The 25,014-nt window shown below is 42.2% G+C and overlaps 1 protein-coding gene across 4 annotated transcripts in view; it reads right to left on the minus strand.

Moving 5' to 3' along the window:
* brwd3 (bromodomain and WD repeat domain containing 3) overlaps window positions 1–25,014 on the minus strand; it is a 142,513-nt gene that overhangs the window by 114,827 nt on the left and 2,672 nt on the right. For all 4 annotated transcript variants that reach the window (XM_038775729.1, XM_038775731.1, XM_038775730.1 and 1 more), the window contains exons 5-11: window positions 18,145–18,295; window positions 17,035–17,133; window positions 15,997–16,157; window positions 10,811–11,032; window positions 7,541–7,641; window positions 5,226–5,296; window positions 3,005–3,105 (exon numbers count right to left, since the gene is read on the minus strand). In XM_038775729.1, coding sequence (XP_038631657.1) covers window positions 3,005–3,105; window positions 5,226–5,296; window positions 7,541–7,641; window positions 10,811–11,032; window positions 15,997–16,157; window positions 17,035–17,133; window positions 18,145–18,295 — 906 coding nt within the window. The remainder of the gene's footprint in view (window positions 1–3,004; window positions 3,106–5,225; window positions 5,297–7,540; window positions 7,642–10,810; window positions 11,033–15,996; window positions 16,158–17,034; window positions 17,134–18,144; window positions 18,296–25,014) is intronic.

Genomic DNA, 25,014 nt, shown 5'->3' on the forward strand with positions numbered 1-25,014 from the left:
AAAGAGCCAATTGCCCTGAAGCTAAGTATAGGTTATTGCAGTTGTTAGGTGTAGTTTAACTTGTAGTGTTTTATGTTGCAAGTCGAAGTAACCCTTGTGTGTAAATAAACTATCTTTGAACTTGAACTGACTAACTGGTTGTTTGGTCTTTGATCCTCCGGTAAAGCCTTGTGGTGGTATCATTTGATACCTGGTGACTCTGAAAAGCAATATTTTCATTAATAACTTCCATATCTAGTTAATTTGGAAACATTATTGGTGACGCTGGTGGGATAGTATTCCACTCATTAAAAAGAGCAACATTATTGGTGTCTGGTGCTGATTGGCAACACTGTTTAGTAGGATGCAGTAATGCCAGTTTTTTCATACCTTTTGAGTTTATTTTTATTTCAGATGTATATGGGGAGAAAAGACAATTCCAAAAAAAAAACCAGAACCATAACATAGTTAGTTATGTATGACATCAGACCAGATACTAACAGTGGCTTGGATACTGGACAGAAACCCCAATATTTTATTTTGATTTTATGAGACAAAGAAATAGGGATATGGAATATTAAAACAAACGTTATTACTAACACAGTATTAAAATCTTTAACATCACAATAGAAAATAGCTTATAATTACCCTTAAACAATATACAATTACCCCTTAAACAATACTCTTAATTGCCATCTTTATTCTCACTAAAATAAACATCTCGGGCGAGATTCTCCGCAAATGCGTCGTCAAGGTCGCACGTCAAGCGTCACGGCGGCTGACGCGGCCGATGACGTCAGCCGCGCATGCGCAGGTTGGACAACGCCAACCCGCGCATGCGCATGCGCAGTTGGCGTCTTTCTCCTCAGCCGCCCGGCAAGACGTGGCGGCTTGATCTTGCTGGGCGGCGGAGGGGAAAGAGTGCGTCTGTTTTGGACGCTGGCCCGACGATCGGTGGGCACCGATCGCGGGCCTGTCCCCTCCCGAACACAGTCGTGGTGCTCCCGTGCCAATCGGGCCTCCAGATGCCCCAAACGGGCATCTGACGCCCATTTCACGACGGCAGCGAGCAGGTGTGTTTGCTGCCGTGTTGAAACGGGCGTGAAGGTCCGGCCGCTCGGCCTCGGAGAATCACCGCTCGCCGTTTTTTTACGGCGAGCGGCGATTCATGGCGTGGGGGGGGGGGGGGGGGGGGAGGAGAATAGCGGGAGGGCGCGAAAAATGTCGGGAGGCCCTCCCGCTATTCTCCCACCCGGCATGGGGGGGCGGAGAATCGCACTCAGCTCTCAATCCATCTTAAATAACAACAGCACAGAGGAATACTTGCTTTACAGAGTTTTTCTATCGAGAAAGAGATCTCTGACACTGCTTTACAGAAAAGATCAAACTCCAGGCCAATGCAGAAACTTTGGCTTTCTGTCTTCAAAAGCTGTTTCAACTCGCTTGTTTTACCTCCCCAAGTCTTCACTGCTTTAAATGCAGTTAATCTCTTAATTTACAGTGAGAGCAGAACTATTTCTCTGTACACAGCTTCAGCAAGATCTGAACAGAACTGAAAATGCTTTCTCAAAAAGCAATGACAATCTCCCCAAGCTGAAAATGCATCATCGCCCCAGGGAATCACCTAATCTGAACAAAATTGCATTAGGCCAAGCCTTTTACAATGGTTAAATGCACCTCTGGCAACTAAAAGCTTTGTTGTCTTTCAACCCAAGAATCTTTTAAAACATGATTTCAGCAGTCAACCACACTAACCCAGCTTTTCATCCTTTCCTTCACCAGATACTTATCATACAATATAGCTGAAATTCCCATTCATCACATATGGAACTGCCACAGGCAGACAGGCCTCAAATTTTCCATCAGTGACCAGTGTGCCAGTTTGTCAGAACGTTCCTTTTCCAGGGCCATTTTAGAAACTGATCATTGGGGTACGAGGGACAAAGGATAGCCAATTAAAACCTTTAAAGGATCCAAGGGCACAGTGCTGGCGCAAAATGGAATATTTGAATAGGTGTGTTTCCTACAGCCGACCAGTGTTTGGGGGTGGTTTGATTATGTGTGTAGGGGCCAAAAACACAAAAAAAAGAGGATGGACATCGTTCTATAAAACATGTGGAGGTGAGACAACATGCAGCAGCAAGATTGCTGCACCACAAAGTACCTTCCACAGAAATGGCCTGGAAGCTGCGACCACATTTATTTTTACCTGTTCAAAGCTCTGATGTCCCCATCTGAAGATGTCCTTTCTTTTCTATATGTATCAGTAGCCCCCACTCTATAACGGCACTGCTGATCGGTCATTTTTGGAGGGCCCCCTACTGGTCCTGTTCTTAGGAACTTGATCACCATTCGTAACTGGATAGAGTACACTCTGGCCATAATTGGGAATCAGGTCAAAAATAGTGAATGGCCTCAGGCACCAATGGCGAGGGTTGGATTCAGAAATAGTTCCAACCACTGAATAAAAATTCAGGCCAATGAATGCAACATTACTAAATTTAAAAATATATATATTTTGGAACAGTAAGGTTGTGTTTACACTCCCTAATTGTGTGCAGACTTTTAACGTTGCATTGTAAAACCAAAGTCAATCCCCAGCCTCATAAGACTGCTTCAAGAAGGGAGTCTCACTTCATTTCAAAGTCAGGTAATTTATTAACTCTGGACTTATACTAAAACTTAATGTTGCAGTTCAGAACCGCAGTTGAGAATCCAATGTAAGGGAGTTGAAATGAGATGCAAAACTTAAAGACACAATTCCATCTATCCAGTTTGCACATCTACATGTGCAGATTCGGTCAATTCAACTCCCTCACAATTAATTGTAATCTATTTCAATTATTCTTGCATTATCTTGTAAAACTGCATGTGCTCAAGTTAAATTATTTTCATGATTTGTGCAATGTTTCTTTTAAAAAAAGGGAGCGGAACAGAGCAAGAAGATTCTCTCTTATGCATCTTAGTAAAACAAATTTTTGAATTATAAGGCATGTGAGAATTAGCCCAATGTTCCGCATCTTACCGTATGTGACGACAGTTCAGAAATTCTCTCTGGTGAACCAGAACCCAAGTAATAAACCCTAATCACATGATCTGTGCTGCCAGTTGCTATGAACATTCCACCTATAATTGCAATAAAAAAGGTTTAAAACAAAGCAGTGATGTGAACAAAGATTCTCTTCCGCATTCTAACTCTCGAATAACATTGCTAAACATTGCTATTGATATAAAATGTAAAATTTTGTCTTCACTTTGTACAATTTGAATTATTCCGACTCTTAGTTTCTCTGACCAATCGTAGAATTCACAATAATAATAATCATCTTTATTAGTGTTACATGTGGGCTTACATTAACACTGCAATGAAGTTACTGTAATAATAATAATAATAACTTGTCACAAGTAGGCTTCAATGAAGTTACTGCGAAAAGCCCCCAGTCGCCACATTCCGGCGGCGCCTGTTCGGGGAGGCTGGAACAGAAATTGAACCCGCGCTGGTCTTGTTCCGCATTACAAGCCAGCTGTCGTAGCCCACTGTGCTAAACCAGCCCCAAGAGGTTCACTGGTCGCCACATTCAGACGCCTGTTCGGCTACACGGAGGAAGAATGCAGAATGTTCAATTCAGTTAACAGGCATATCTTTTGGGACTTGTAGGAGGAAACCAGAGTACCCGGAGGAAACCCATGCAGACACTGGGAGAATGTTAAAATTCCACAGACAGTGAAGCAAGCTGGGAATCGAACCCTGGCGCTGTGAAGCAACAGTACTAACCACTGTGCTATCACAAAACACAAGCCATTTTGTTTCGGGTACTGTCACTTCTGATTTGGTAATTTAAAAACGTTCAGTAATAGAAATCATTCCTGGCAGCACGGTGGCGCAGTGGGTTAGCCCTGCTGCCTCACGGCACCAAGGTCCCAGGTTCAATCCCGGCTCTGGGTCACTGTCCATGTGGAGTTTGCACATTCTCCACATGCTTGCGTGGGTTTCGTCCCCACAACCCAAAGATGTGCAAGGTAGGTGGATTGGCCACGCTAAATTGCCCTTTAATTGGAAAAATGAATTGGATACTCTAAATTTAAAAAAAAAATAGAAATCATTCCTCCCTTCTATTGGCCCAGTCTGTGCCACCCCCTCCTCCATGTTATACGAAAGCTCAATTAAGTTAGACAGCTTGCCAAAGGAAATCCGGTAGGCTTGGAATTTTATCTCCGATCTCTCTCTACACAAATGATACTGCATTGCACTTGGCAACCATGCTACAAAGATTTACTTACATTTGGTTTCAGGGCTAATGGTAGCCAGAAAAAGGAATGCTACACAGATAAAACTGCAATGCAGGCACTGTCTTGGGTATCCTCACAAATAATTAGGAATCACTGCAATCAAGCTATCAGTAACTCACTAGCCTATTTAGTTTTCTTTTGGCTAGGAAAGGCATAGTTAAAAACAGCTAGCAGAGGGAGGAGAAAAGAAGAAATTAAGAGGGTGGGAACAGTTTTGTGTATCATAGTTTTAATGGACTGTCGACAGTTTACTTCTTCTTCAGTTTTCTTCAAGTCTCCCTCAGTCCACATGTTACCCACCCATCCAGTTTTCTCCTTCCTCTTGTATTTTCATCCTCAACTTTGCCTCCAATTGTTTTCAAGACAAGGCTGTCAAGTCTCCAACGTTCGTATTTGGTTACCTTTCTCTAACTGCACTTGGCCACCCTTTCAATTCCTGAACTTCCATTCATGATCTAACCAACATTTGTCTTCCTGTCCATCCAGCTGATTCAGACATCCTCAGTCTTACCCACATTTCAACAGATGTCATCCTTCTGTCATTGTCTTTCGTCCCAAGTCCAATTCTCACATTCAAAGAGCTTCACACACGTGACTGCACTAGATTTTTTTTTCACCTTCCATGCTGATGATTTTGGACTTCCAGATGCTACTTATGTCACCTCTCGTTGTATCCACGTTAATCTGGATTTTATTCCTGCATGCAACTTTGGTCTTTATCATTGTGCCGAGGTACGCAAATGTGTTCACTGGCTCTATCTCAGCACTTTCAATATTCACTTTTCCATTGCCATTTACAGCCACACCATTGTTTTTTTCTTCATTTAAGTTTAGTCCAAAAGACTCAATGTCCCTTTGGACTAGGCCCATTATAGTCTCTAGCTCCTATTTTGTTCTGGCTGGGAGTCTACTCAATAAAATATATTTTCATCTTCTAGTTTCCCTGAGAAACTTACCTGAACTGAAAGAGCAGCAAGAAATTTGACTTCCTGGCCTTGATCGGTCTGTAAACTTCACTGGATGTTCACTGTAAAGTAAGAGTATTAATTCAAATCCAAAGCAAAGTCACAGCATTAGCAAATTAAAATCATGACCAAGGAATTCGAACATAATTGATTCATGTATTTGATGAAGAGCTGCTAGCTTCCCAGCGTATTGGCCAACGTTCCTCTTTCATCCTATTATCTGTTTGCGGGAATGGCTGCAACATTGTGCCTTCATTAACAGCAACTGCAAATTACAATTAGTTGTGTGTGAAGCTGAAGATATGATGAGGTGGAATTTTTTTTTTTTTTATAAAAGTACCATACATGCAACACTGCTAACGGCTGTGCTCCAATTGAATACTCTGAATAATATTAGACAAGCTCTGTTATTGGATCCCTCGGGCAGCACGGTAGCATGGTGGTTAGCGTCAATGCTTCACAGCTCCAGGGTCCCAGGTTCAGTTCCTGGCTGGGTCACTGTTTGTGCGGAGTCTGCACATCCTCCCCGTGTGCGCGTGGGTTTCCTCCGGGTGCTCCGGTTTCCTCCCACAGTCCAAAGATGTGCGGGTTAGGTGGATTGGTCATGCTAAATTGCCCGTAGTGTCCTAAAAAGTAAGGTTAAGGGGGGTTGTTGGGTTACGGGTATAGGGTGGATACGTGGATTTGAGTAGGGTGATCATTGCTCGGCACAACATCGAGGGCCGAAGGGCCTGTTCTGTGCTGTACTGTTCTATGTTCTATGTATCCTTGTTGCAGTAACAATTAAAATATGGTTAATAGTTTAACCAGCATTGCTTGAAACTAAGCATGCCTACATTTTTGGTCAGCTTTAATGCAGGAATCTGAAACTATTATTTGAACATGTCTTGGTACTGTTCCAGAGTTGCAGAAAAATCAGGAGCTCACAAAAAAATTGATTTAACATTGGGTTTTTAGGCCAGTTTTCTAAAGTAAGCTAATTGGTTACCGACACGTTTGATTTTTTTTCCACCCTCACAATCTATCAATGAAAGAGGGGAAGAATTTGTCAACAGCTCATTTTTAATCTGCCCTTAGTGCTGTGCCATATAAATGAGATGCCATGCTATATAAATGAGATGCCAACGCACATGTATAAATAATTTTTAAATTAGCCCCAGCAATTACAGGCCAGTCAGTTTATTAGTGTTGGGCAAGCTTCTAGAAACTATTTTGGATAAAACTAGCAATCAAATGCGGGTTGATTAAGGGGAAATCATGGAGTTTCTTTGAAGATGTAACAGAAAGGTCTGATGAGTGTAATCCTGTTGATGTAGTGCGTTGGGACTTTCAGAAGGCATTCGATAACAATGCCATACAACAGAAGGGACAGTAACAATATGGATACAAAATTGGCTGAATAACAGGAAGCAGAATTGTACAGGGCATAATTTCAAAGTTTGCGGATGACAAAACAAAATATTGTAAATTGTGAAGAGGACACGGTAGAACTTGAAAATGACATAGGTAAGTTGGTGGAGTGGGCAGATAAATTCAATGCGGACAAATGTGAGGTGGTGCGTTTTGGTAGGAAGTAGTAAAATAAGGGGTAAAATTCTTAAGAGGGTGCAGGAGTAAAGGGACCTGGGTCTATAGTGTGCTTGGATTATTGAAGGTGCCAGGACAGGTGGAGAGAGCAGTTACTAAAGCATACAGTACCCAGGGCTTTATTAATAGTGCCAGAGTACAAGAGCAAGAAGGTTGTCACACTGGAATATCATGTACAGTTCTGGGTGCCACACTATAGGAAGGATGTGAACGCATTGGAGAGCAAGTGGAAGAGGCTTACAAGAATGGTTCCAAGGATGAGAAACTTCAGATGTGAGGATAGATTGGAGAGGTCGGGACTGTTCTCCTTGGACAGAGGCCAAGTAGATATTTGATAGAGGTGTTCAGAATGATAAGGGGACAGAGTAAATATGGAGAAACTGTTCCCATTCATAAAAGAATCAAGAACGAAAGAGCAGACAAAGTGATTTGCAACAAAAGCAAATGTGATGCAAGCTAACATTTTAACACAATGCGTGGTCCGGTCTGGAATGTGGTGGAGGCAGGTTCAATCGAGGCATTAGATGATTACCAAAAGATATTGTTAGCTTTACCCAACAGACCAAGTTATATTCAAAAATGTGCAGTTATAAAAACATGAACTAGAATAAAAACAATACTTTATATAAATGTATCAAGGAATAACAGAAGTTGCAAATGAGCGCCAGCAGATTCATAACGACAAAAGCAGCAACAGATATATTTTGCAAGAAACCTACTTAAATTTGATGGTCTCTGTGTTCCATTGCCAAAAGCAGATGGTTCCATCAGCCCCTGTGGACGTCAAGTACCGTGTCCTCCCTCTGGACCCTGGAGAAAACTGGAGAACAGAAAATGGAATCTTTTAATTTGAATATCCAAACAAGATACAAGAACTTTTAATTTTTAAAAAAATCTGCAAATTTGATTTACAAAGTTGAGAGAAATTACTTCCAATCCCCCCTTCACACCTCTGCAAACACCAACTCCTTAGTTAGGCATTGATCTACTGCAGCAAACATTTTGATATTCATTGCCTAAATATGTTAGGTATACACACTGCCACAACACTACTTTAGTCAATCAATACCATTATGAAAGATGCCAGCACAGTCCCTGATGGCAAGTTCATCCGGTAATCGATCTGTACAGGCTAGCAAGTTGGCAGTTTTATCCTCGTTCTGTGATTTGTTACTAACAAGAGGTAGCAGCAGCACTTAAATGAACCTCAGCGCCCAGGCTTTCCAAAGACTAGTGTTCGGAGGGAACAGATCTAACTCACCAGTGATGTTTTACTCAGGCAAGGCAAGAATAATGGGTAACAACATTACTAAGACAAGAAATTTAGTCTAACATTCTGCCTGCTCATTTTCACCCCCACCCCAGTTTGTAATAAGTCCATGTTAACAAGCAAACATAAGAATGTCACTATGCATCCTTTACTAATGGCTGCTTTTGAAGTTTTGCAAACCACACATCAAGACCGCTGTAAAAACTGAAGTGAAAATGAAATAGATCACATTTAAACCTAATGAGGCTCTGAATTTTACAAGAAATTTTCAATTACATTAGATTAAAATAGTTTGCTTGGTGTGAAGAACTACAACATAAGGGAATTAAATGGGACAAGTAAAGTAAGTTTCAGCAGGAGAGCATTTTGGAAACCATGATTGCAATATCAGGTAGTTGCCCTTGCTGGGCATGAACCAGATTTACACATTTAAATAAGTATTTAAACTCATTGAAATTTGGATTTCGGGGTTATAGCGGGAGACTCCCCGCTCCCACGGTACACTGCCCCTCCAGTGCAGTGGGTGGTCGGTGAAAATCGCTACTGGTCTCCATGAACGGAGACCAGACGTGATGACCACGCCAGGGCGCTTGGGGGCCAGTGGAACCCCCGGGTGGTCAGGGATAGGGCAGCGCTGGCAGGGACAACTAAAAATTAAAATAAGAGCAGGAAGAATATTAACACCCAACATAAAAGGAATCAAATCATATTTTACAAACACATAAAAAGGTAGCCAAAGGAAGTGTGAAGGCATAGTAGGGACTGATATAAATCATCTTATGGAGGCAGGAGGCATAACTGAAATATTAAATAAGTGTAATGTATAATCGCCATAGGTCCAGATGCTGCTTTCCCAGGGGAGGGCTGACTAGTAGTGATTTAACCTGAGATTCACCACACCTCATGTGAGGGGCAAGGTTGAGAAGGCGGGCCTTCTTGAATAACCTCAACGGGAATTGAACCCACGCTGCAGGCATCTCTCTGCATCATGAACCAGCTGTCTACCCAACCTAGTTCCCTGCGTGTGTCTCATTGAAGGGGATGGTGCAGTAGTAGAGGAAATAGATAAGGAGGTAATTAAAGGTTGGTAGTTGCTCAAAGGAGAGACCACACCCAGTCAGGATGAACTGCATCATGGATTGCTAAGGAAAGCCAGGATGGAAATTGCAAGTGTCTGGTCACAATCTTTGAATCTCTTAGGGACAAGGTTAGTAGAGGAAGATTGAAGGATTGCAAATGTTACATCTCTGAAGGGGAGGGAGATAAACCTGGCAACTGCAGGTCATCAGTATAATGTAACAGATGAGGGAATATTTAGAGTCATTAACTTTGCATAGAACCAATTGCCACTTGGAAAAACAGGTTTAATAAATCAAAGCCAAATTGCCAAGAGCAAATTGCATCCGATTTGATCAAAGATTTGATGACGGTAGTGCAGTTATGTGTGCACTGACTTCAGAATTAATATGGTAAAGTGCCATATAATACATTTGTTAGCAAATTTGAAGCCTAAAGGATTAAATGGGCAATGGATATAAAATTGTTTTAAATGGACAGAAAGCTCAGTCGTGGTGAACAGCTATTTTCAAGCTAGAGAAAAGTGTACAGTGGTATTCCCCAAGGGTCAGGGTTTGATCCACTGCTCTTTTTAACAGCCTAAATTTACAACTGACATGAATCTTGGAAATGTAAGGAACAGTGAAGAGAATAGTAAAAGTTTTCAGGAGGATAAACAGACTGGCATAATGGGTAGACAATGGCAGATGACATTTCATGCAGGATGTGATAAGTGATGCATTTTGATAAACAAAATGGTACAATTTTAACGCAGATGTTGGAGATGGCAGTGTACATACAAAAATCATTCAAGGTGTAGGACAAGTTGAAAAGGCTGCTCTGAAAGGGGTACAAGATCTTTGGTTTTATAAATAAAGGAAGAGTTCAAGGGCAAGAGAGTTATGCTAAGCTTTTATAAATGGCTGATTAGACTTCATCTGGAGAACTGTAATCATTTATGGCCACGCCACTTTTAGGAAGGGTATCAAGGCTTTAAGAGGAGAACGTAGGGGTGAAACCAGAGAAACTGGGTTGCCAGTTCTTTAGAGCAGAAAAGGTCATAGAAGATTTGACAGCACTGTTCACAACTTTGAATGGTTTGAGTGTAAATAAAGATGAACTGATTCTAATGACAGAAATGGTGGTAACCAAGGATTTAAGCTGATTGGCAAAAAAAAAAGAGGGGGCAAGAGAAACAAAGTCTCTCATCCTCCTTGCCCAAATGTATCACCACACACATCCACACTTTTTTCATCTGACATGTGGAAAGAAAAATCACAGCAAGTTGTCAAAGAATGAGTTATGATAATCTGAAATAATAGTGCCAAAAAGATTATGGAACAGATTGAATAAAAAGGGATTCGAATAAGTACTTGAAAAGGGGAAAAGAAAAATGCTGCACTATGGAAAACGAGTAGGAAGTAGGACAGGTTGGCTTGCTCTTTCAAAAAAAACCAACACGTGGATTCAGCTGAATGGCCTCCTGCTGTGCTATGTCAACGATTCTACGATGCTAAGGCATGCTATTTAAGTAGCGCAACAAGGCTATTTAGAGCTCATTTCACTTTTAATTGTATGGATTGAAAAGTACTTTGTGGTGTGTCCAGAAGTAGGCAATTCAGAAAACACAAATAGATATGGAACAAGAATGCAATCGCATTACCAATAAAGAGGTTATAGATCCAGTATGCCCTTGTAACACAGCGACAGGAGCACATGTTCGTAAGCACCAAACACGAATCACTTTATCACAACTGCCCGCAGCAATCAACGTGTTCTCATAATTAACAGCCATATCAGAAATCTCAGCTGAATGCCCACGCAGAGTAGATAGGAGTCGTCCATCATCCGTGGCCCAAATCTTCACCAAGCAATCATCTGAACCCTAGAAATAGTATAGTAGATGTAAAAGCACAGGAATAGAAGAAGTTGCACATTGTTTAAGTTTAAACCACATTACATGAATATCCAATTATTTGAACAAACTTAAAAAAAAAAATGGACTTGTAATCTATGGTCACTGCAGCTCAAATATACAGAACTTCAAACTTCTTAAAACATAGATAACATCATGTTCATGTACAATAGACAAAAAATAATACAGCCTGAAGTCAACTGGAAGTTAATTGCTGTTTCTAAAATTTGTGTATAGATTGCCAACAGCTTGTAAATTCCCAACACTTTCCTTTGAGACACAAATAAAACTAGTAGGTATTTGCTGTTTTTGCTTTGTTCATTGGTAGGTTTATTGCATAATATTATATAGACATTTACAATAGTGGCCACTCAGTCCAGAAGGCCAATGTGCCAGTGCCCATGTTCCACACAAGCCTCCTCCCACATTACATCATCCCACTATATCTATGTAATTCCTTTCAACCACTTTGTGTGATAGAAAATACCACATTGTTATTTTAACTATAGATTAAATCAAGCAGTTTCAAAAGTGATCATGCATGTGCAATGCGACTTCCGGTGGCAGCCATGGTATGAACGGTCACACATTTGGCAGCTCCTGCACGAGGCTGTTTTCTTTCCGGTCATTTTCCCCATTTGGCGAGTGGATCAGTGGCTAAAAAGGTGTAGGAGGAGTCAGAGGAGAGTCACATTCCACTGGTAGGACTGGTGGATGGATCCAAGGACTAGAAGTGGGTCAAGAAGAATGGAGCAGCTGGAACAGGAGAATCTTTGTAGCCACAGCTTAAGATGGTGGAGGATGTAGGGCCGGTGCTAATGACCCAATGATCGATGGACCAACTGGTGGACTTCTTAAATGAGAAGTTCAGCCAACAGAGGAGAGAGGGTCAGGCCATCCGGAAAGTGGAGGAGGCGGTGGGGGAGCAGGTGGAGCAGTTGGCTTCGCTGGCGACCGAAGTGGGAGTCATGAGAGATAACCAGAGGCTGCTGCAGAAGGTGGAGGACCTTGAGAACTGCTCCCGGAGGCAGACAAATTGTAGGGATGCCTGAAGGCATCGAGGGAGCGGACGCTGGAACGTTGGAGAAGCTGATGGGAGAGGGGGCCTTTGGCCGGCCCCTGGAGGTTGATCGAGAGCACAGGGTCTAACGAGGAGGCTGCAGTCGAACACGCGGCCGAGGGTAATGGTGGCGTGTCTTCACCGGTTCCTAAATAAATAGAAGATCTTGAGATGGGCGAGTGAGACGAAGAGATGAACCTGGGAGGGGAGTGAGCTGCGAGTGTATCAGGACCTGGGCCCGGACTTGGCGAAGAAGAGGGCCGGGTTTAATCGGCTGAAGGCTGCCCAAAAGGGGGTGAAGTTTGGGATGTTGTACCCGGCTCACCCGAGTGACCTTTAGCAATAAATAGCATTATTTTGGAACATCAGAGGTGATGTCATTTTTGAGAGACAATGGACTGGCAGGCGATGGAGGACATTGAACTATGAAGGATGGGTGTGGAGAGGAATGTGGTTTCTTTTGTCCTGTTCTTTTTTTGGTAATTGTTTCGATTTGGAGGGTGGTTGGAGAACTCTTCTCCAAGACGTCTCGAAGTGGGGTTAAGTGTACCTTTTTGACTGTTGTTAATGTTTGTTTATCCTTCGTTGTTTATAGTTGCACTGTTGAGAGGGGCGAAAAACAGGGGGGAGGGGGGGGTCACCTTGGGTAGGGGCGGCTTCCAGGCTGTTAATGCGAGCGCAGTGGGAGGGAGGGAGGGGGGGGAGGGGAGATCAGGTGGGTAGTGTAGCAGTGGGGGATGGGTTTGTTGTTTTGCTTCGGGGAGGGGGGGGCTGCTGACGAAGGTGCTGTCGCTGCGGCATTATATGGGAGAGAGTGGTGACATTAGACATCCAGAGGGGTGGGCCTAAGAAGGGGTATAGTTGATCAGCGGGAGGGGGGGGGGGGGGGGGGGGGGCAAGAAAGAGAAGCCCTCCAACCAGGCTGGCACATGGAATGCGAGGGGGCTGAATGGGCCAGTCAACCGGTCGCATGTTTTCACGCATCTGAGAAGGTTGAATGCAGATATGGCCTTTTTGCAAGAGACACATCTGAAGACAGGGGACCAGTTAAGGCTAAGGAAAGGTTGGGTAGGGCAACTTTTCCATTCGGTGTTGGATATGAAGACACGTAGAGTGGAGGTGCTGGTCAATAGGCGGGTGGCATAGGAGGTGAGGAATATCATTGTGGATTCGGGGGGGCAGAAGCTTGTGATGGAGGTAAGTAGGAATTTGGAGGGGTTGCCAGTGGTCCTAGTTAATGTTTATGCCCCAAATTGGGACGATGTGAAGTTTATGAGGAGAGTATTGGGGAAGTTCCCGGACCTGGACCGCACCGGTTGGACGTGAGGCAGTTGCGGAGGGCCAGTGTATCAATACCAGGAGAAGGCTAGTAGGATGTTGGTCCACCATCTCAGGAATCAGGAAATTGGCAGGGTGAAGGATGGCAAAGGTAGAGTGGTATTGGATCTGGTGGGGGTGAAAAGGGTGTTTGAGTTCCAAAGGAGGCTTTTTGAATCGGAGCCCCCGGTTAAGGGGGGAGGGAATGCGGGATTTTTTGGACAGGTAGGAATTCCTCAGGGTGGAGAGTCTGGTTGAGGAGCTGAGGGAGCCCATTGGATTGGTGCAACTGCAGGAGGGTATGGGGGCAATGCAGGCAGGGAAGGCCCCGGGTCAGGACAGTTTCCAGGTAGAGTGTTATAAAATGATTTTGGGGGACCTGGGGCCCATACTGGTGAGGACATTTAATGAGGTGAGGGAGAAGGCCGAGCTCCTTCCTACATTAGCCTCAACATTGTTGATCCTAAAGAAAGACAAGGACAAGGACCCGGAGCAGTGTGGGTCCCACCGTCCAATATCGCTGTTTAATGTGGATGCCAAGTTGCTGGCCTCATGGATTAGAGGATTGTGTGCTGGAAGAGATTTGGGGGGGGGGGGGGCAGGGAAAAGGAGAGACCAGGCGGAATTCGTAAAAGGGAGGCATATGTCCACTCGTATCAGGCACCTGCTATATCTCATGATGCCCCCGGAGAGACAAAATGTGGAGTTTGTGATCGACCCACAGAAGGCCTTTGATCGGGTAGAGTATTTGTGGGAGGTATTGAGCTGGTTTGGGTTTGGACAGCGGGGGCGAGGGGGGCTGGTTGGCCTTGCCAAAATTATTGAATTATTATTGGGCGGCAAATATAGCCATGGTAAGGAGGTGGGGGAGGGGTCAATTTGGGAGCAGATGGAGGCAGCCTCTTGTAAGGGTACTAGTTTGGGAGCACTGTTGACAGCGCCACTACTGTTCTTGCCGGCCAGGTACTCCACAAGCCTGGTACTAGTGGCAGCCCCGAGGGTGTGGGGACAGTGGCAACAGCACATAAAGGGGCCTCAGTTTGGGCCCCAATCTGTGGGAATCACAGGTTCACTCCGAGGGAACTGGATGGGGATTTTCAGGGTTGACAGAGGGCAGGGATTGAGGTTTGGAGATTTCCGGAGGACAGTTTCCCCAAGTTTGGAAGGACTGGTGGAGGAGTACAAGTTGCCCAGCGGAAATAGGTCTGATATTACAGGTGCGGAACTACGTGAGAAAGCAGGAGCCGTTCTTTCCTGATCTGCCGTCCCAGAGGTTGCAAGACAAGGTGCTGCCAAGAGCACGGTTCGGGTAGGGTGTCAGAGATATATACGGAATTGATGGACAGGGAAGGCGCCCCGATAGGAGTAGTTAAGTGAAAGGTGGGGGGGGAGGGGTGGAGGCTGGGAGGAAGCTTTGAGGAGGATGAATGGGTCCTCTTCTGTGTGCCAGGCCGAGTCTCATTCAATTTAAGGTAGTCCATAGGACTAGTCCGCATAGGTGAATGGAATGAGCAGGTTTTTTTTGAGGAGTGCCCGAGGTTGCAGGGATTTTGGCCGGGGTTCGCTGATGTGGTGTCAGAGGAACTGAGAGTGAAGGTGGTTCAGAGTCCATAATTGGCAGTGTTTGGAGTGTCGGAAGACCCGGGAGTCCAAGGGGTGAGACACTGATGTTCTGGTCTCTGCTTCTCTGGTAGCCTGGAGACAGATCCTGCTGGGGTGGAGGGACGCGGAGCCTCCAAAACAGGGGGGGGGGGGGGGGGGGGGGGGGTGGATGAGTGACCTTGTAGATTTCCTTAGACTGGAGAAAATTAAATTTGCCTTACTGGGGTCGATGGAAGGTTCGCCCGGAGATGAAAACTGTTCATTGACTTCTTCCAAGACAGTTAAAGTCAGTGGGGGGAGGGGGGTTTAGGGTCACAAGAAAAAAAGTGGAGGCAGAGAGGGTGGGAGTTGTTGGTTATTTGAATTATGCTGTGTTCTCCGTTTGTTATCTTTTTCATCCTGGTTGTAGTTTTATTTGATGTTTTATTTATAAATGCCTTAATAAACATATTTTCTTTAAATCCTAATTAAATAATGCATGTACAAACTTTGGTTTGATTTTTTTTCATTTTAAAGAAAATAAGTTCTAATGTGCAGTCCAAGTTCAATGGAAAATGTGCGGTGGCTTCATGAAGTATATTAAAGATTTGAAAAAATGCAGGTCTAACCAGAGCATCTGCCCAACCTCTGACTGGTCCAGAAAGAAATCACAACTGGGGTTCAGGGAACAGTAGGCTATCCTCCCTCCCAAACACACACCACATCATACAGACTTTAGATATTTTCTTTCATAAGCAGCAGCACAAAAGATCAGTCTTATGTTAAATGGATTGCATTTATACCCCAAATGTAACACATAATACTTCTGCAATTTAAATGTTTTTGAAATTAGACAATCTGTTGCAGCAGTGCACCATGTCACTGAGCAACAGGATTAGCATTGGACTCCCTACAATAACATAGATACCATGCTCTTCATTTATTGCTTCTGCAGAATGCTCAGCAGTTTTCTCACCGTGAAAATTCTCCTTCCTGTGCGGTCAAAAGCTACACAATACACAGAGGAAAGGTGCCCAAGTATCCTCTTGTACATTTTCACATGCTGATACACAACAACAGGGAAAACATAGTTGCGTCGTCCACATCCAGTCAGCTGTTTAGAATTGGTGATGTTCACTGAAATAGCAAATAATGAGAAATGTTGAATATCTATATATTGGGTTTCACATGATATCAATCTTCCCAAATTGAAAAGAACCACAGCAATATATGCTTTTGTAAGAGAGGGCAAAACATATTCGCTGCATTTTAAAAACGTGATTTCTAAATGTGCTCTGGTATTGAAATTAAGTGCACTCCTTCATTGTATTATGAACTTGCAATAGCCAATTCTATATCATGAAATTAAATTAAAGTTACTTTATGCCTTTGATTATTGAATCAGGCTGAAGAATGATTTATGCAACCCCTTAAACCAGAACACGAAAATAAATCTTCAACCAACTTTTATCTGAATTACCTGTTCGTCAGCAATTTAATCAAAGAGTGAAATGCCAAGTTAAATTGTTTTATTTCCCTTCCCAGTATCTAAGTAAATATTTAATTTACTTTGGTGGACCAAATCGAAAGACAACAGAAAATGGGCCAAGTCATTTTATTTTAACCTTTAAATATCCAGATTTTCATTTTCATTTTTTTCATACCTTTTATATGTAGTTTCATTTATGATTCTACTTCAGCAGCAGTTCTAAAAATTTTAGTCTGACCAGAAGACCTGTCCAAGAACAATTCCCAACTCGCCCAGAAAGCCACCGAAATTACAACTTGGGATTGTAAAGAGATACTTTAATTTACATACATACATTTTAGCAACGGAATGATAATTAATATATTGTACCAGCAACATGTACACTACTGAAGCCCTCATTCCATCAATAGTTTTACTTATCTTTCCACTATCATTTCCCAAATAACCATCATAATTTTTCCATGCAAAAACAACAAGGCTATCAGAAGTTGGTGAGGTACTTCTATAGCTTTAATTCTGACTTACCAATATTTGGAGATTTTCCATAGTTTACAGGTGGTTCTGGTGGCCTGCCTCGATGAAGGGCAGCAAAGGTTGAACCTTTCCAGGCTCCATGTTTGCAATCTGTAAGAAAAAGTTACTACTGAAGAATGTGAATTTAAGTAAAATCTGTGTACTAAATGTTTGAAAAGTGATTGAACTATAATTCTTAACAATACTTGGAGCTTCAGCCAAGGTACATATAAATCGGTCGGCTTTGTAATACCAAAAAGATTGCGTGCAAATTTAATTGCATGTAGATTTTAGTTCATCATTAACAACTACCAGAATTTTAAGCAAGCAGGCAGCATTTAACACTGGAAGATTAAAGCCAAGTCCACATATACCACTTGAAGTTACTGGATTGTTTTACATTAAAGGTAGTAGTTATTTTGCAGATAAAGGAAAAAATTACTTTAAAAATTTGACAGGGGCAGCACGGTGGCCTAGTGGTTAGCACAACCGCCTCACGGCGCTGAGGTCCCAGGTTCGATCCCGGCTCTGGGTCACTGTCCATGTGGAGTTTGAACATTCTCCCCGTGTCTGCGTGGGTTTCGCACCCACAACCCAAAAAAATGTGCAGAGTAGGTGGATTGGCCATGCTAAATTGCCCCTTAATTGGAAAAAATAATTGGGTAATCAAAATTTTTTTTTTTTTTTAAATTTGACAGAATGCAGCTGCCTAATGCAGCAAAATAATTTTTACATTTTTATAATCAAGATCATGAAATGTATGTGTGTTGGATTAAAGGAGATGTGCTCACCGATTATAAGTTCTCATTAGAGGCATCCTTTCAATAAATGCATTTTTTTTTAAACAATAAATACTACATTTGTTTCCACAAAATAACATATTTAACATGCAATTAATTTATTTTGTCACACGACAGAATTTTCAAAACTAAAAGCATCCTTGAAGAAAATGCATCTTCCATTTGAAAATCGCTGGCTTTGAAAGCAGGCCAGCAGCATGGTTCGATTCCCGCAACAGCCTCCCCGAACAGGCGCCGGAATGTGGCGACTAGGGGCGTTTCACAATAACTTCATTTGAAGCCTATTCGTGACAATAAGCGATTTTCATTTAATTTCATATACCTTTAGTAGTCCGCAATAATGACTGTCGCCCCACTCCCAGTAACGTCTGCACTCCAGGGACACTGGGTGGTATCTCTTTATCCAACAGAGGACCAATTCGCTGACAAATTTGCAGCAAGTGGTCTGAACACACATGTTTATTAGCTACAACCTAAACAAAAATGAAAAAGCATGTTAACACACTCATTTTCAGCAAGTCCCTTCCAATCTAATAATTTGCACATTGCTGCAAATCATTAAGAGGTATAGAAAACTAAATTCAAAATAACTTAGTACATCTTAGATAGCTGCAAAGAATTCAATCTTTTAAGTTCAATAAGCTTAAATTTCTTACTACTACTGCTGAAGAAATTGGCCCAAAAAAGGTGGCACAATGTTATTTAGCTTTGCACACAACTTCATAAGAATAATTAAACACAGACACATTGAAAGCCTGCACTAATTCCCAGATATGTTTTTAGCTCAGTGGGCTAGATGGAGAACAAGGCCAGCAGCGCGGGTTCAATTCCTGTACCAGCTGAGAATTCTGAATTATCCATCTGGCTTTTCACCGTAGCTTCATTGCAGTGTTAATGTGAGCATATCTGTGACAATAAAAGGTTATGTATTATTTCTACTCCGCTTACCAAGGAGGAATCTTGCATTATTTTGATGGAACACAATCTTTCAAATTAGAGTTTAAGTAAATTACTTAAGCCTATTGATCAGTAAGATTAGGGCGACAAGGTGGCAGTGGTTCACACTGCTGCCTCAGTACTAGGGACCCGGATTCAATTATGGTCTTGGGTGACTGTGTAGCGTTTGCACATTCTCACACGGTCTGCGCAGGTTCACAGATGTTCAGGCCAGGTGGATTGGCATGCTAAATTGCCCTTTACTTTCCAGGGATGTGCAGATTAAGTGGTGCTACGGGGTTGCAGGGAGAGGGCTGGAGACTGGTTAGGGTACTCTTTCAGAAAGATAATGCGGAGTCAATGGGCCAAATGTCCTCCTTCTGCACTGCAGGGATTTTAGATTCTATCTCAATCTTGCTCAAGTGTCTCTCTCTCTCACTCTAACATCTCCAAGTCTAATTGCCCATAGTACAAATGGGCCACCGACTTCAGCAACTAAATTGGCATTAAATCTGTGCCTCCTTTCTGTGGAGTAAATATGCAGATGTCAGAAAGACAAAGCAGAATTAGTAGTGGTAGTAGTGGTAAAAATTGTAAGCCCTACAGACTCTCACGTAGTGAATATAACATTTGCTGGAAATGGCCGACAACTTCAGATAAATCCCATTTGCTGATGAAATGTTTTGGCAAATTCAATTCAAATATAATTTCTTCTATTCACTGCTTGTAACAAAATGCTACAAGTTTAACCACAAAAAAATGAGTCGAAGTACAACTTCCTTTGCAATGTCAATGCAAAATTAATTTCATTGTAGCATTCATTCAGATTGTACTATAAATTAAGAGACCAAGCCACAAAGTATAGTTTCATGTGTTGTATGACCAGGGTCCTGTTGAAGGATAATTAACTCTGGGATATCATAATTCTGCAATGTTACAAAACAAAATGAGAACCTTAATGGAATCATTCAAATCTCCTTTGTTCCTGGAAATTGTATCTTACAACTATTAGGCTGAATCAAACAGAAGAGAATGGATGAGATTGGTGATTCAGTAATAACTTTTCATCCCAAGTCTGATTCCTTTCCAAACATATTTTTAGTGAAATGCATTGGTCTCAGCCCAGCTCACAACAGAAAATTAACCTAATTCAGATGGGAATTAGTGCTGTAAATAAACATAGTCAGCAATTTAAAAACAAATGATACAGGGACTCATGGAAATCAAGGGGAGCAGCCATTTACATATAAGCACTATATTCCAATACTCAACTCCGCGGAACAACCTTGATACAAATGCCATTGTTGTTCAATACGATTGATACTTCTAAGAGGGGCGTGCCACTACAAGTAGCTGGAAAACCCACATTATCATGCAGATGACCACTGCAGTTTCACCCCAAGCTGGAGTCATGCTTCACATTGTACAAAGTTTAGATGCTTTGAGATTACTAGTAAAAGCAATCATGCATATTCTGCCTCTGATCTCCAACGAGTAGGTAAAAGTGGTCACCAGGGACTGCCCGATCTGTGCAGAGTGCAAACCGCACTTCTATAGACCAAACAGGGCCCACCTGGTCAAGGCTTCTAGGCCCTTTGAACGCCTTGCGATCGATTTCAAAGGGCCACTCCCCTCCACTAACAAGAACATTTATTTCCTCAACATCATCGACGAGTTCTCCCGATTCCCTTTTGCCATTCCATGCCCTGATATGACCTCCTAAACAGTCATTAGGGCCCTACATAGTGTCTTCACCCTGTTCGGTTTCCCCATCTACGTCAGTACCTGCTCGACAAGGGCATCGCCTCGAGCAGGACTACCAGTTACAACCCCAGGGGGAACAGGCAGGTGGAGAGGGAGAACGCAACGGTCTGGAAGACCGTCCTACTGACCCTCAGGTCTAGAAAACTCCAAGTCTCCCAATGGCAAGACGTCCTCCCAGACGTGCTCCACGCAATCAGATCCCTCCTCTGTACAGGTCTATAATTTTGTAAAAACAAATTCAGATGATTTCAAGTTCAACGTTGGATTCATAAACTTCAAGCCCATTATTCAAACTTGATACTTAGTGCCACAAAAAAGTACTGAACAAAAAAAACTTCAAGAGTACATTTCTACTACTACTAGAAATTTCTGGCAAGTGGCTGAGAATTTCGCTCAAAACATCAGTTTAAAATTCAGATTCTGATTGCTCGTCTCTGACTAATGAACAAAAATTATATGCAACTTTACCAACCTTTAAATGAGGAGCCGGCAAAAATTTCTATCCTGCCAGAATTTACATTACATGATTAGAAGTCGCTTAGAAATTTTAAAACTGCATATAGCAACAGAATAAGGAAAATACCAAATTAACTGCAGACTTTAGCTACTTTGGATTCACATGTTAGTGCTTCACAATGTTTTTAAAATTTGGTTAATTTCCACAAATTCAGTTAAAAAAAAGGATTTGTACCTTTCATTTGTGCCAGGTACTCCATGAATACTTTGTCACATGCCCACTCACCCTTGGCATGTGATTTCTTATTATGTTTTTTTTTTAAAACCTAATCTAAATTATTTATTTATTTTCTTCCTTCAAGTTCAATTTCAACTACTTACAGGGTCTTCTTAGTGTCATGACCTCCTGGGCTAGTGTGCAGCCAATTCCAGCCTCACTTGACCCGGAGTTGCAACACAAGTGAAATTAGATGCTCTTTTAAAATACCCAAGGACTTTGGCTGAGCCCAATAAACAGCAGTCATCAGGTTTGTAAATTTAACACAAATAAACTTTTACTATTGAAAAGTAATTTAATTAAACTGGCAAATGTGCAACTGACTACCTAATACCCCTTATCTAAGCCCTCCCCCACCCCACTCTATACACACGCCACAGAAGACGGAAAGGATGGTGGAGAGTGGGGGGAAAATTACGATAAATTAAAAGGGATAAAAGATCTCCGCTGCACTATTATGGTTTTCGGGTAGGGTTTTCCAGGTCTGCACGTTTTCGCGTTGATGCTTCTTCTTTCTAAGCTTCAGAGGGTTTTCTTTAGCAAGGCTATCGACTTTGTAGATTCAGGATAATTTCAACTATATAGTAGACATTTGTCAGGCAATCACAGGTTTTAACAATAAAGCAGTCCTTTACTTCAGCAGAGAGAAGGAGAGCACGAGTTCCTTCTTCATTTACGGTCTAATCACTTCAGACCAGCTCTCAAAAGCATTCCCCCGCAGGAACCAATCACGGGCAGCCAAAATAACTGTCCCTGGCCAATTCACAGGTTGCCAACCAGCCAATTGGACAGACTTCCTTGGTTTTTAAAGGTTCCCTCACTGCTGACAAGTTTATTCTCCTCGCCAAAAAACAAATTCTGGGACACATTGTGTCTAGCAGGCTGCTCAGTTTGTCCACTGCTCAAAAGGCACATTTCAATTAAGAGTCCACAGACCAAAAATAATAAAACAAAAGAAATGGGAACAAAAAAAAAAGGAAGGGCTCTCCAACCCCTCCCTCCCCCCTTGAACAGGCGTCCATTCATCCTTCCTTTCCCCCTACCCAAGTTTCTCCAATTTTTCCATGTCATTTTTCAACATTTAAACACGTAACAATGCATCTGCAATAATATTGTCCTTGCCAGGAATATGTGCAATTTTAGTATCAAAATGTTGTAACAATAAACTCCAACCGAACAATCTTGTGTTCAGAGTTTTAAAATTTTCCTATAAACGCGAGTGGATTATGGTCCATATTGACTAATAATTGTTTATCGTCATACCGGACATATAATTCAAAATGATGAAGGGCTAGTAGCAATGCTAAGGCTTCCCTCTTAATGGTGGAGTACTTTCTTTGGCACAGACTTAGTTTTTTGAAACGTATCCCCCCCCCCAGCCTCTATTCCTGCCTTGTCGCCCTGTACTAGCAGAGCTCCTACCCCCAGGTCGCTGGCATCCATAGCCATTACAAAAGGATTTGAAAAAATCTGGGGCAACCAACACTGATTTGCATACCAATAAGGCCCTCAATCTTTTAAACTGCAATTTGGCATTCCGCGGACCATACCAACTTTGCTGGTTTTCGCAACATGTTGGTCCAATGTTATCGCTATGGTACTGAAGTTGGGTACAAATTTCCAATTGAAACCAATCATGCTCTGGAACCTCAATCTCCAGTTTGGTTTTGGGAACGAGGTTATCTAGTAACGCCCTTACTTTGGCTGTTGTGTACCACTCAACCATATCCCACAACATATCCTAAGCAGGTAACCTTTGCTTTGGCAAACTCGTTTTGGGCCAAATAGATGAATCAGCCAACTGCAGTTGTTTGAATAACTCCTCAAATTGTTCTACATGCTCTTTCCAAGTGATACTGTAAACTACTAATAGACCACAGTTAGGCACTCTAGCCACTACTTGGTACATGAGTCACTGGAACGAAGTTCGTACGTTTTTGAATTCGACCAGCATTACCTTACAGTGATACACACCCCGGGAGTCACAAAGGCAGATATCTCCCTTACTCTGGGGCAATTTTGCCAATATCCTTTTAATAGGTCGATTTGACAGGAATGAGATACTGCCTATATTATCGATAGAGTTCTCCAACCATGGAGCCGAATACGAATCAATTTCATGACGGCATTGACTTTCCGGTAGAACTAGGTTATCCTATCCAGCTTAGGTGCTAACACAACCAGCAAATCCAGCTACTCTTACTCAGCTGAATTAAATTATTCTCTAACGAAATCGTATTCGATTTCCACTTCTAGATGAGCTAGTTCTGTGGATTCAGTTGATATGGATGCTGTATTATCGAGTTGGAGTCAGCGATGTCTACACCATGATCAGTTAGTGTAGTGCACCCCGATGTGTCCCTACAAATCCTTGTAAGATTTTTGTTGCTCTTCTTTTAAACAGGCAAACTCAGCTAACTGTTCTAGTATTACCGTATTTGCTAGTCTTACCACAGGAAGATCTCGGTGAACTGTATCGCTTCCCCGATCTCACTCTTACCATCTCCGTCGTCTCCCACTACTTCTACCACCTGACACACTTGTCCCTCTGATGATATTTGTTCAACATATTTATGTGGCAAAATCAGTCATAATACGGTCTGGAGTATCCATTAGGTGTACTCACCTTCTGAACTACCTTATGGGGGCATCTGATTTTTGCTTTTAAGAGATTCGCCCTGCAATAGCAACAATACCAGTAGCTCATCTCCAGCTTGAAATGTTCTTGACTGGGCATGTTTGTCTGCCCACATTTTCACTCTTGCTCCCAAAACCTTTAAATGCTCTTGGGCTACCTGACAAGCTCCGGAGAGCCTTTCCAGAAACAAGGACAGATAACCCAACATTGGGAGTTTGTCCTTTTGTTTTAGAAACTTCTCTTTCATCAATTTTAATGGACCCTAAACCCCATGCCATAAAACAATTCAAATGGGCTAAACCTAGTATATTCGTTCTGTGAATCCCTGGGGAAAATAGTAAAAAAATCCAATCCCTTGTCCCAATCTTTTGGATATTCATGGCAATAAGCCCCAATCATCGTTTTGAGAATCTGATGATATCACTCCAAGTTAGTGGGTGATAGGCAGTTAACTTTAGTTGCTTGATACCTAAACTACGAATTATGTCCTGGAAAATTTTAGACAAAGTTAGTACCCTGGTCAGATTGTACATGCAAGGATGTGCCACAGCGTGTGAACAACTGCATCAACTTCTTCATAACTACCTTCTACCTTAGCTGTATTTGCGTGCAAAAGTATAGTTTCCAGAGATCAGGTTGTCGTATCCGTGACCGTAAGAGTGTACTGATGCCCTGCCTTAGTTTTAGGCTACGGTCCTATGCAATCTACTACTACCCAACTAAATTGTTCTTCAAACACTGGTATGGGTATCAAAAGGTGCTGGCTTAATCTGATGTTACAGTTTACCCATTAGCTGATAGTATCCTTATTCAGTCCGACAATTGCACTACATATTCAGTCCTTCTTTCATCAAATGTTCATGCAACACAAACATCAAATGGTTCCACAATTCAATAGACTCATTAGCTACAACTATGAATGCAAACAAACATCGAAGCTCAGTCTAAATTCTTATATAGGCTAAAGTTTCTGATAATATTCAATACAAATTCCAGCTTTCATATTACATAATACTTTTATAATGTTCTCAATACATTATCTTTCTGTGATTTCAATCACATTAACTTGGTATAACCTTACAAAAGAAATATAGCTACATCAGGAAATCACAAATTATAAT

Source organism: Scyliorhinus canicula, chromosome 17 (genome assembly GCF_902713615.1).
Source record: "Scyliorhinus canicula chromosome 17, sScyCan1.1, whole genome shotgun sequence".
Taxonomy (NCBI): domain Eukaryota; kingdom Metazoa; phylum Chordata; class Chondrichthyes; order Carcharhiniformes; family Scyliorhinidae; genus Scyliorhinus; species Scyliorhinus canicula.